The 11,729-nt window shown below is 68.0% G+C and overlaps 1 protein-coding gene and 1 long non-coding RNA gene across 2 annotated transcripts; both read left to right on the top strand.

The window, feature by feature from the left end:
* The first annotated feature begins 584 nt into the window (after positions 1 to 584).
* Positions 585 to 11,032, top strand: LOC128903828 (zinc finger protein 501-like). Its single transcript, XM_054187716.1, is given in 6 exon segments — positions 585 to 668; positions 2,457 to 3,008; positions 10,259 to 10,379; positions 10,382 to 10,654; positions 10,657 to 10,700; positions 10,703 to 11,032. Coding segments are annotated over 6 exon segments (1,263 nt in total). The 3' UTR covers positions 10,892 to 11,032.
* LOC128903826 (uncharacterized) lies at positions 6,836 to 10,224 on the top strand. The gene is made up of 4 exons (XR_008464282.1): positions 6,836 to 6,884; positions 8,777 to 8,864; positions 9,869 to 9,950; positions 10,084 to 10,224. It is a non-coding gene; the product is annotated as an uncharacterized LOC128903826 (long non-coding RNA).
* Positions 11,033 to 11,729: the final 697 nt, after the last annotated feature.

The raw sequence follows: 11,729 nt of genomic DNA, 5'->3' as shown, positions 1-11,729 counted from the left end.
CCGCCCCCCCCGTCCCCGCCGGCAGCCGCCATTGCCCGGGCGGCGCTTCCTCCGCCGCTCCGCCCCCCCCCCGGGCCCCCCCCGCCCCGCCCGGCCCGGCCCGGCCCGGCCCGGCCGCAGCGGTGAGTCGGGGCCGAGGACCGACCCCCCCCCCCAAAAAAACACACCCCCCCCCAAGGAGGGCGGACAGGGCCCTCTTCCCCCCCCCCGTTTCCCGGTGCCCCCCGAAATGGCGGCGGTGCTGGGGGCAGGGCGGGGGGGGAGCGGGGGGGTGTGTGCGCCCCCCCCCCAGTTCGGGGGGGACCCTCCGGCAGTTGGGGGGGGGGGGCACGGCGGGGGGGGGGGTGGTGCCGGTGGGGAGGGGGCCGCTGCAAGCCCCAACCCCCGGCCTCGGTGCCCCCTCCCCCCCCCCCCCAGCACCAGGAGAGGAAACTGAGGCACGGGGGGGTTCGCCCACCCCCCCCCCTTCCCCCCTTGGGACCCCCCCCACCTCACCCCATCTCTTTGCCCCCCCTCCCAACCCCGCACAGGGTGTCGTCGTCGTCCCCCCCCCCCCCAAGTCTGAGGGCGCTGGGACGGCGGTGATGGATGCGGAGGGGGGGGTCGCCCCCCTCCCGACCCCCGGGACACCCCCCGGGACGCCGAGCTGCCGGACGGGACCTCCACAGGTGAGCCCCCCCCCCCCCCCCAAAAAAAAACCAATAAAGCGTCGCGGGGGCCACGGTGAGGGGCTCGGCGGGGGTGGGGGGGGTCCCCACGGGGGTGTTCCCCAGGGTGTCACAGGGAGTGGGGGAGTCCCTTTTGGCGGGGGGGGGGGGGGAGTTCGACCCCGCGATGTGGGGAACCCCCGGACCCTGATTGGTGGGGACCCCCCCCCCAAGTCCTGGGGTGTGTGTGTGGGGGGTGGTCCCTGAGCCCGGGGGATGGGGGGGCGGTCCCAGGGTACGGGGGGTGCCCGGGGGATGTGGGGGGGGGGTCCCGTTTCCCATGGTGGGGGGGGGGGGTCCCAGGGTACGGGGGGTGCCCCCAGTCTGGGGGTCCGGGGGTGTCCATGGGGATCCAGGGATGTCCCTTTCCCCTGGCAGGGGGGGGCCCCCGATCCCTGGGTATGGGGGGGTCCCCCCCAATCCCTGGCCATGGGGGTGCCCCGGCGCCCCAGCGCGGGGACGTCCCCATTGCACGGTGGGGGGATGCCCCGATTTGGGGGTGCGGGGACGTCCCAGCCCCACAGTGCGGGGGTGCCCCAGTTCGGGGGGGGGGAGTGCAGGGAGGTCCCAATCCCACCCCGTGGGGGACCCCCCCAATCCCCGGGTGCGGGGATGTCCCGGTGCCGCGCTATGGGGCAGCCCCGATCCCACGCCATGGGGCAGCCCCGATGCCGGGGGTCTCCTGGCCCCCCGGCTCCAGCCGGGCTCTGCAGAGGGAGTTTGGACCGCGGGTCCCCCCCCCTCCCTGCGTTGGTGCCACCCCCAGGGTTGTCCCTGTCCCCTGTGCCCCCACCTCCCGCGCCCCGAGGCCGGGCGCTTGTTCCCCGCGGGGGTGGGAGCAGGACGGGGGTGTCACCGCCGGAGAGGGGACGGGAGAAGGGATGGAGAGGGGACAGGGGCCGGGGGGGCGGGAGGGGGATGGAGGAGGGTTAGAGGGGCTGGAGAAGGGGGAGAAGGGACGGGGAAGGGACGCGGGGACGGAGAAGGGGAGAAGGGACGGAGAAGGGGAAAGAGGGGGCTGGGAAGGGCCGGGGGGGCAGGGAAGGTGGGAAAGGGGATGAGAAGGGACAAGGGTGGGGAAGGGACAGGGACAGAGAAGGGACAGGGATGGAGAAGGGACAAAGGTGGGGAAGGGACAGAAGGATGGGGAAGGAACATCAGGGAAGAGACAGAAGGACGGACAAGGGTGGAGAAGGGACAGGGACGGAGAAGGCACAAGGGTGGGGAAGGGACAAGGATGGAGAAGGGACATCAGGGAACGGGCAGAAGGATGGAGAAGGGACAAGGATGGGGAAGGGACAAGGGTGGAGAAGGGACAGGGATGGGGAAGGGACAGAAGGATGGGGAAGGGACAAGGATGGGGAAGGGACAAGGGTGGAGAAGGGACAAGGGTGGAGAAGGGACAGAAGGATGGGGAAGGGACAGAAGGATGGGGAAGGGACAAGGATGGGGAAGGGACATCAGGGAAGGGGCAGAGGGACGGGGAAAGGACAGGGATGGGAAGGGACAAGGACGGGGAAGGGACAGAGGGTCTGGGGAAGGGGGGTGGAGGGTCCGGGGGGGACGCGGAGGGGCTGGTGAAGGCGCAAACGGGACGGGGCAGGCACGGGGGGGGCCGTTGTCCCCGTCCCCGCGCCCCGGGTGCCGCCCGTCCCCAGCTCCGCTCTCCCCGCAGCCCCCCCCGAGCCCGCCGCCCCCCGCCCGGGAGGACCCCCCCGCCCGGCCGCCTCCGCCGCCTCCGCCGCCGAGACGCGCCCCCCCGCGCCGTCGCCCAACCCAACCGCCGGGACGTCCGTCGCGGGGGGGGGGGGGGGGAGGCGGGGGGGGGGGCCGGTCCCCCTGCGAGAGCTGTTGGGTTTGCGGGGTGGGAGCGGGGGGGGGTCCGGCCCGCGCCCCACCATCTGCGGCGAGTGCGGGAAGGGCTTCAGCCGCAGCTCGGACCTGGCGCGGCACCAGGTCACCCACACCGGGGAGAAGCCCTTCACCTGCGGCGCCTGCGGCAAGGGCTTCAGCCAGAACTCCAACCTGGCCACCCACCGCCGCATCCACACCGGGGAGAAGCCCTACGGCTGCGGCGCCTGCGGGAAGCGCTTCGGGGAGAGCTCGGCGCTGGTGCAGCACCAGCGCACCCACACCGGGGAGCGGCCCTACCGCTGCGGGGAGTGCGGGAAGAGCTTCAGCGTCAGCTCCAACCTCCTGCGCCACCGCCGCACCCACGGCCGGGAGCGGCCCCACGTCTGCCGGGAGTGCGGCGACGGCTTCCGCCACCCGGCCCAGCTCCGGCGGCACCAGAAGCTCCACGTGGTGTGAGCCGGGGGGTGGGGTGGGGACACCACGATGGGAAGACCGGGATGGGGTTGGGGACAATGGCATGGGGACACCAGGATGGGGACACCAGGATGGGGACACTGGGATGGGGACACTGGGATGGGGACACTAGCATGGGGATAGGGACAATGGGATGGGGGGCACCAGGATGGGGTTGGGGACACTGGGATGGGGATAGGGACAGTGGGATGGGGACACCAGGATGGGGACACCAGGATGGGGTTGGGGACACTGGCATGGGGATAGGGACAATGGCATGGGGACACCAGGATGGGGACACCAGGATGGGGACAATGGGATGGGGACACTGGGATGGGGATGAGGACACTGGGATGGGGGACACTGGCATGGGGATAGGGACAATGGGATGGGGACACCAGGATGGGGACACCAGGATGGGGATGGGGACAATGGCATGGGGGACACCAGGATGGGGACACCAGGATGGGAAGACCAGGATGGGGGCACCAGGATGGGGATGGGGACAATGGCATGGGGATAGGGACAATGGCATGGGGACACCGGGATGGGGACACCAGGATGGGGATGGGGACAATGGCATGGGGATAGGGACAATGGGATGGGGACACTGGGATGGGGATGAGGACACTGGGATGGGGACACTGGCATGGGGATAGGGACAATGGCATGGGGACACCAGGATGGGGACACCGGGATGGGGACAATGGGATGGGGACACTGGGATGGGGATGAGGACACTGGGATGGGGACACTGGCATGGGGATAGGGGACAATGGGATGGGGACACCAGGATGGGGACACCAGGATGGGGATGGGGACAATGGCATGGGGACACCAGGATGGGAAGACCAGGATGGGGACACTGGCATGGGGACACTGGCATGGGGATAGGGACAATGGCATGGGGACACCAGGATGGAAGACCAGGATGGGGGCACCAGGATGGGGGCACCAGGATGGGGATGGGGACAATGGCATGGGGATAGGGACAATAGGGTTGGGACACCAGGATGGGGACAATGGCATGGGGATAGGGACAATGGGATGGGGACACCAGGATGGGGCTAGCACCAGAAGCTCCACGTGGTGTGAGCGGGGGGATGGGGTGGGGACGCCGGGACGGGGACGGGGACACTGGGATGGGGACACCATGATGGGAAGACCAGGATGGGGACACCAGGATGGGGATGGGGACACTGGGAAGGGGATAGGGACAATGGGATGGAGACACCAGGACGGGGATAGCACCAGAAGCTCCACATGGTGTGATCAGGGGTGGAGAGGATGGGGTGGGGACACCGGGATGGGGACATGAGGGTGGAGAGGAGGACACTGGGATGGGGATGGGGACAATGGGGTGGGGACGGGGACAATGGGATGGGGACACTGGGATGGAGACAATGGGATGGGGGACTATGGGATGGGGACACCGGGATGGGGATGAGGACGCTGGGATGAAGACAGTGGGATGGGGACACCGGGGGTGGGGATGGGAACACCAGGATGGGGACACTGGGATGGTGATACTGGGATAGGGACACCAGGATGGGGACGGGGACGCTGGGATGGGAAGACCAGGATGGGGACACCAGGATGGGGACACCAGGATGGGAACACCGGGATGGAGACACTGGGTTGGGGACACCGGGATGGGGACAACTTTTGGGGGGCAGCCCCACCTCGGGGGCCACCGTGGCCAGGAGCGGGGCCGGATGGTGCCACCACTGGGGGGGGGGGACGGGGGGACGGGGGATGCACCCCCAGCACCCCAAAAGCCGGGGGGGGGCGGGGGGGGGTGTGTGTGTGTGTCTGGTGACGAGATCAATAAAAGGTCCCCGAGCGCCGTCCTCGACGCCTGGGTTTGGAACCGGGGGGTGTCGCGGGGGGGGACGGGACGTGGGGGGGACGGGACGTGGGGGGGTCCCCCCCCGAGGTTGGGGGGGAGGGGGGGGGTTGGTGGCACCATCCCGGTGACACCGGAGCCACCGTGGGAAGGATTATTTTCCGCGGGGACGGGTCCCACCTCGGCGTCACCTGCCACCGGGGGGGGGCACAAAGGGGACCCCCCCCCCCCCCCGCACCCCAAACCCTTGGGGGGGGGGGGGATGCTGCAGACACCCCAAAACCTGGGGCCCAGCTGGGCACGACGCGGCTAACGAAGGGATCCCGCTAACGAAGGGATCCACTAACAAAGCGATCCCACTAACGAAGGGATCCCGCTAACGGAGGGATCCACTAACAAAGCGATCCCGCTAACGAAGGGATCCCGCTAACGGAGGGATCCACTAACAAAGCGATCCCGCTAACGAAGGGATCCCGCTAACGAAGGGATCCACTAACAAAGCGATCCCACTAACGAAGGGATCCCGCTAACGGAGGGATCCACTAACAAAGCGATCCCACTAACGAAGGGATCCCGCTAACGGAGGGATCCACTAACAAAGCGATCCCGCTAATGAAGCGATCCTGCTAACGGAGGGATCCCGCTAACGAAGGGATCCCGCTAACGGAGGGATCCACTAACAAAGCAATCCTGCTAATGAAGGGATCCACTAACAAAGCAATCCCGCTAATGAAGTGATCCCGCTAACGGAGGGATCCCGCTAACGGAGGGATCCACTAACAAAGCGATCCCGCTAATGAAGCGATCCTGCTAACGGAGGGATCCCGCTAACGGAGGGATCCACTAACAAAGCGATCCTGCTAATGAAGCGATCCCGCTAACGAAGCGATCTTGCTAGCGAAGGAATCCCACTAGCGAAGGGAGCCCACTAACGAAGGGATCCCCTAACGAAGGGATCCACTAACAAGGGGATGCAGCTAATGAAGGGATCCACTAACAAAGCGATCCCGCTAATGAAGGGATCCGCTAACAAAGCAATCCCGCTAACGAAGGCATCCGCTGATGAAGCGATCCCACTAACGAAGGGATCCGCTAACGAAGCGATCCTGCTAACGAAGGGATCCGCTGATGAAGCGATCCCACTAACGAAGGGATCCGCTAACAAAGGGATCTGCTGGCGAAGGGATCCACTAACGAAGGGATCCCAATAATGAAGCGATCCCGCTAGTGAAGGCATCTGCTGATGAAGCGATCCGGCTAACGAAGGGATCTGCTAACGAAGCGATCCTGCTAGCGAAGGGATCCGCTGACGAAGCGATCCCACTGATGAAGCGATCCCACTAACGAGGCGATCCCGCTGACGAAGGGATCGGCTGACGAAGGCTCGGGCCTCGTTGCATAATTTCCAACCATTTTTTTTTGCCGGGGGGGGGCGGGAAACGCGCGGGGGGGGGCGGGTTGGAGCCGGAGCCGTTACACAAAGCAGCGGGGGGGGGGGGGGGGGGGGGGGGCTCCGGCTCCTCGTTACCCTCCCCCCACCCCCCACCCCCCCAAAATTCCCCCCTCCGCCTTGTGAATCCCCCCCCCCGCCCCCTCCCAAATCCTCCTTCCTGGAAACATTTTCCAAGCGGAGCCGGAGGGGAAAAAAATAAACAACCCCCCCCGCAATCCTTCATTTTCATCACTGAAGGGACAAAAATCCCTCCCCACCGCCCGGGGGGGGTTGGGGGTGTCGCGGCCGGTGCCCCCCCCCCTCGTTTTTCCCCCGTTTTTCCCCCTTTTCCCCCGCTTTTTTCCCGAGGTTTCGCCCCGGGAAGCGGAAAGCGGCGGAATGGGATGACGCTGGGACCTTCCTGTTCCCGGCCCCCCCCCCCCTCCCCTTTCCAACACCACCCTCGGGCCTGGGGGGGGCAGCGCCAGCCCCCTCCCAACCCCGGCCCCCCCACCCCCCCCCCCACCCCTTCCCGGACCCCCCCATCCCTTCCCAGAGCCCCCCGCGCCATCCGCGCTCCGGCCGCCCGGAGGTGAGTCGGGACCGGCGGCGGTTTTCGCGGGGGGGGGGGGACACACACACACACACACGGATGGGCTTCAGGCTCGGGGGGGGGGGGGCAGGAGAGGGGGGACACCCCCCCCCGCTTTAAAAAATATAGGGCCCCCCGCGTTGGGTGGGGGCTGGGAGAGGCGGGGGGGGGCGTTGCGGGGCGGGGGGGGGGGTGGTCCGGGCGCTTTTCCTTTGTGCCTCGCGGCCGCGTTGCCGCCACCCCCCCCCCCCCCCCGAAATAAATGGGGGCGTTGGGGGGGGGGGGAAACTGAGGCAGGGAGAGGGGATGGGGCGGGGGTGGGGGTGTGGGGGCAACGGCGGGGGGGGTGGGGGTGGTGCATCGGCCTCGCAGCGCCCGCGCTCCCCCCCCCCCCGTCCGCGGCGATGCTGCAAGACCCCCTTCCCCCCCCACATCGGGGGGGGCTCGGATGCACCCCCCCAGCCCCCTGGAAGGCGGGGGGGGGGGGGGGCGCGTTTCGGGTGGGAAGCGGCTCCGGCCCCTCTTTCTTGTGGCCCCCCCCCCCCCCGCTCCAGTTTTGGGGGGGGGCCCAGTTTAGGGTCTCTGAGGGGGGGGTGTCGCGGGGCTGGGTCTCGGTGCCCCCCCCCACCGCTGCAGGGGCTGGAAATTGGGCTTTTTCAGCCCATACAGACCCCAAAGGGCCCCCCCCCCACCACAAAGGGCCCCCCCGGTGCTGGCGGGCGGAGCTGGGGGGTCTCCAGTGCCGGGGGTGGGGGGGACTCTGGGAGAGGAGCCGGCCCCCCCCCGCGACACCCGAGGGGGGGCATTTGGCAGCTTGGGGGTGCCCTCGGCAACCCGGGGGGGGTGCAGGGGGCGGCTTGGGGGGGGGCACTGGTTGGCTCTGGAGGTGCACTGGGGAACGGGGGGGGGCACTGGGCATCTTTGGGGGGGCACTGGGTAACCTGGGGGGGGGCAGTAGGCAATTTGGGGGGGGCACTGGGCTGCTTTGGGGGGGGCACTGGACAACCTGGGGGGGGCACTGGGCAATTTTGGGGGGGCACTGGGCATCTTTGGGGTGCATTGGGAAACCAGGGGGTGGCAGTAGGCAATTTGGGGGGGCACTGGGCTGCTTTGGGGGGGCACTGGGCAATTTAGGGGTGCACTGGTCAACCTGGGGGGGGGGTACTAGGCGGTACTAGGCAATTTGGGGGCAGCACTGGGCTGCTTTGGGGGGGCACTGGGGAACCGGGGGGGGACTACGACACTGGGCAACCTGGGGGGGCACTGGGCAATTTGGGGGGGGGGGCACTGGTCAGTTTTGGGGGTGCAGGTGCCCCTTTGGGGTGCCCGAGGCATTTAAGGGGGGGGTCACGGACACCAGTGGGGCACCTCGGGGGGCACTGGGATGCTGCGGGGGGGGGGTGTGTGCAGGCATTTTGGGGTGCACCAGGCTTCCTGGGGGGGGTGGGCACCTTCGGGGGGGGCGGACACAACACTATTGGGGTGCAGTGTCCACCCTGGGGGGGGGTTACAGGCACTTCTGGGGGGCTCTGGGCACCCTGGGGGGGCTCAGGCACTTTTGGGGGGGCACCGGGGACACCCCCTCCCCCAGCCGCCAGGGGATGGCTCCACGGGGCCTGGGGGGGGTTCCCTGCGGCATCAAACACCCCCCCCCTTAGTGCTGCAGGACCCCCCCGGGATGGGGGGGGGGGAGTCGGCTGTGAGCAAAAGGGGGGGGCACCCTGGGAGGGAAGGGGGCGATGGGTCGGGGGGGGACAGGATTTGCAGCCCCCGCCCCCCCCAAGTCCTGGGTGGTGGCAGATGGGGAGGGGGGAGCAGACTTGGGGGGGAGGAATGTGCCCCCCGCCTCAGCTGCGGGGCTGTAACTGCCTGTGTCCGTGTCCCCCCCCCAGATCTCGGGGGGCGACGGCAGGGCAGAGGCGCGGGGCTGAGTGCAGAGCAGCAGCGGCGGGACCCCCCCGACCCCCCCCGGGAGCCCAGGTAATGTGTTGGGGGGGGGGGATGGGGTGCAGGGGGATGAGGGGGGCGCGAGGGGATTTTGGGGGGCAGAGTGGGATTTGGGGGCAGTACGAGGGGATTTTGGGGGGGCACGGGGGGATTTTGGGGGGGCAGAGTGGGATTTGGGGGCAGTACGAGGGGATTTGGGGTGACACAGCGGGATTTGGGGGTATTAACAATGGCATTTGGGGTGACGTGGGATTTTTGGGGTGACAGCAGGATTTTGGGGTGTTACAAGGGGATTTAGGGTGTCACGGTGGGATTTTTGGGGTGACACAGCAGGATTTTGGGGCATTACAAGGGGATTTGGGGCGACACGGTGGGATTTTGGGGCGTTACAAGAGGATTTGGGGGCGACACGGTGAGATTCGGGGTGACACAGTGGGATTTTTGGGGTGACAGCAGGATTTTGGGGCCACACTGGGATTTGGGGCATTACAAGAGGACTGGGGTGACACAGTGGGCTTTTGGGGTGACACGGGGATTTTGCAGTATTACAAGGGGATTTGGGGTGGCACGGTGGGATTTTGGGGCAGTACAAGTGGATTTGGGGTGGCACGGTGGGATTTTTGAGGTGACAGCAGGATTTTGGGGCGACACGGGGGGATTTGGGGCAGTACAAGGGGATTTGGGGGCGTCACGGTGGGATTTTTGGGGCAACACAGCGGGATTTTGGGGTGTTACGAGGGGACCTGGGGGCGACACGGTGGGATTTTGGGGCGTTACGAGGGGATTTGGGGCATCACAAGGGCATTTGGGGGTGTCAGGGTGGGATTTTGGGGTGGCACAAAGGGACGTGGGGACACGGAGGCTCCCGGCACGCTCCGGTGCGGCCCCGAGGGGGGGCAGGAACCAGCCGTGGCGCAACAGGAAAGGAGGTGACAGAGCCGAGAGGAACCGGGGGTGGTTTGGGCAGCCTGAGGGGGGGGGGGGGGGGGTTTGGGGCTCACGGGGGGGGGCGCTCAGGACTCCCCGCTGCCCCCCAGGAGCCCATGGAGCAGGAGGAGCCCTGCGTGGTGGAGCTGCACGACTCGGACGAGGGGGACATGGTCCGGAGGGTCTACATCGGTGAGGAGGGGGCGATGGCGGCGCTGGGGAGGGGGGACACCCATCCCTGTCCCGGGGCGGGGGGGGGTGTGTGTGTGTCTGTCCCCAGCCCCCCTCCCCAGCCTCTCTGTGTGTCCCCCCCATCCCCCCGCAGCTGACGACGGCATCGTGAGCGACTGCGAGGACGAGTGTGCTGCCCCACGAGATCATCCAGACCGTCATCCCCCACAGCCCCCTGCCCCCCAAAAGCAAGAAACGAGGGGGGCAGCCCAGCGTGGGGGCCGCCACCTCGACGGGGGGTTACGGCGAGGAAGAGGAAGGAGGGGAAGGCGGGGGGGGGCCGCCACCGGGGGGGTCGCCAGCGCCCTTTTATCTGCAACGAGTGCGGGAAGAGCTTCAGCCACTGGTCAAAGCTGCTGCGGCACCAGCGGACTCACACCGGGGAACGGCCAGCACCTGCGGGGAGTGCGGCAAGAGCTTCAGCCAAAACTCCCACCTGGTCCAGCACCGGCGCACCCACACCGGGGAGAAGCCCTACCGCTGCGGGGACTGCGGCAAAAGCTTCAGCTGGAGCTCCAACCTCATCCAGCACCAGCGCATCCACACCGGGGAGAAGCCCTACCGCTGCGGGGAGTGCGGGAAGAGCTTCACCCAGAGCAAAAACCTCATCAAACACCAACGCACCCACTCCGGGGCTCGGCCCCACCGCTGCGGGCAGTGCGGCCGGGCTTCGCCCAAAGCACCAACCTGGCCAAGCACCAGCGGGTGCACGGGCCGGGGGGCAGCCCCCCGCCTGCCCCGAGTGCGGGCAGAGCTGCCGCGACGGGGCCGAGCTGGAGCGGCACCGGGCGCAAGCCCACGGGCACGAGCCCTTCATCTGCGTGGAGTGCGGGGAGAGCTTCGCCCGCAGCGCCACGCTCAACCGCCACAAGCGCGTCCACAAGCCCCTCTTCGTCCGCTGAGAGCCGGGGGGGACACACGGACTGAGCCGCGGGCAAGGGGACACGGTGACACCACGCCAGGGGACACACGGACTGAGCCACGGGCACAGGGACGAGGTGACACCACGCCAGGGGACACACGGACTGAGCCGCGGGCACAGGGACGAGGTGACACCACGCCAGGGACACACAGACGGAGCCGCGGGCACAGGGACGAGGTGACGCCAAGCTGGGGACACAAGGACAGAGCTGTGGGCACAGGGACAAGGTGACACCGAGCTGGGGGACACACGGACAGAGCCACGGGCACAGGGACGAGTGGAGACACCAAGCTGGGGGATACACAGATGGAGCCGCAGGTACAGGGACGCAGTGACACCAAGCAGGGGGACACACGGACTGAGCCACAGGTACAGGGACAAGGTGACACCACGGCAGGGGACACACGGACGGAGCCACGGGCACAGGACAAGGTGACATGAAGCTGGGGGACACATGGACTGAGCCGTGGGCACAGGGACAAGGTGACACTGAGCTGGGGGACACACGGAGCCACAGGCAAGGGGACGAGGTGACACCACACCAAGGGACACACAGACAGCTACAGGCAGGGGGACGAGGTGACACACAGACGGAGCCAAAGGCAAGGGGATGAGGTGACACATCATCAGGGGACACACGGACGGAGCTGTGGGACGAGGTGACACCATACCAGGGGACACCACGGACGGAGCCAGGGGGAGGAGGTGACAGCGAGCTGGGGGACACATGGACAGAGCCACGGGCAGGGGACCGAGGTGACACCGGACACTGTTGTGCTTCATGTGGCCCCCCATGGACACTGGCTGGAGCTCGGTGC

Source organism: Rissa tridactyla, unplaced genomic scaffold, assembly GCF_028500815.1.
Source record: "Rissa tridactyla isolate bRisTri1 unplaced genomic scaffold, bRisTri1.patW.cur.20221130 scaffold_674, whole genome shotgun sequence".
Classification (NCBI taxonomy): Eukaryota; Metazoa; Chordata; class Aves; order Charadriiformes; family Laridae; genus Rissa; species Rissa tridactyla.
This window is presented reverse-complemented; position numbering and strand designations above follow the sequence as displayed.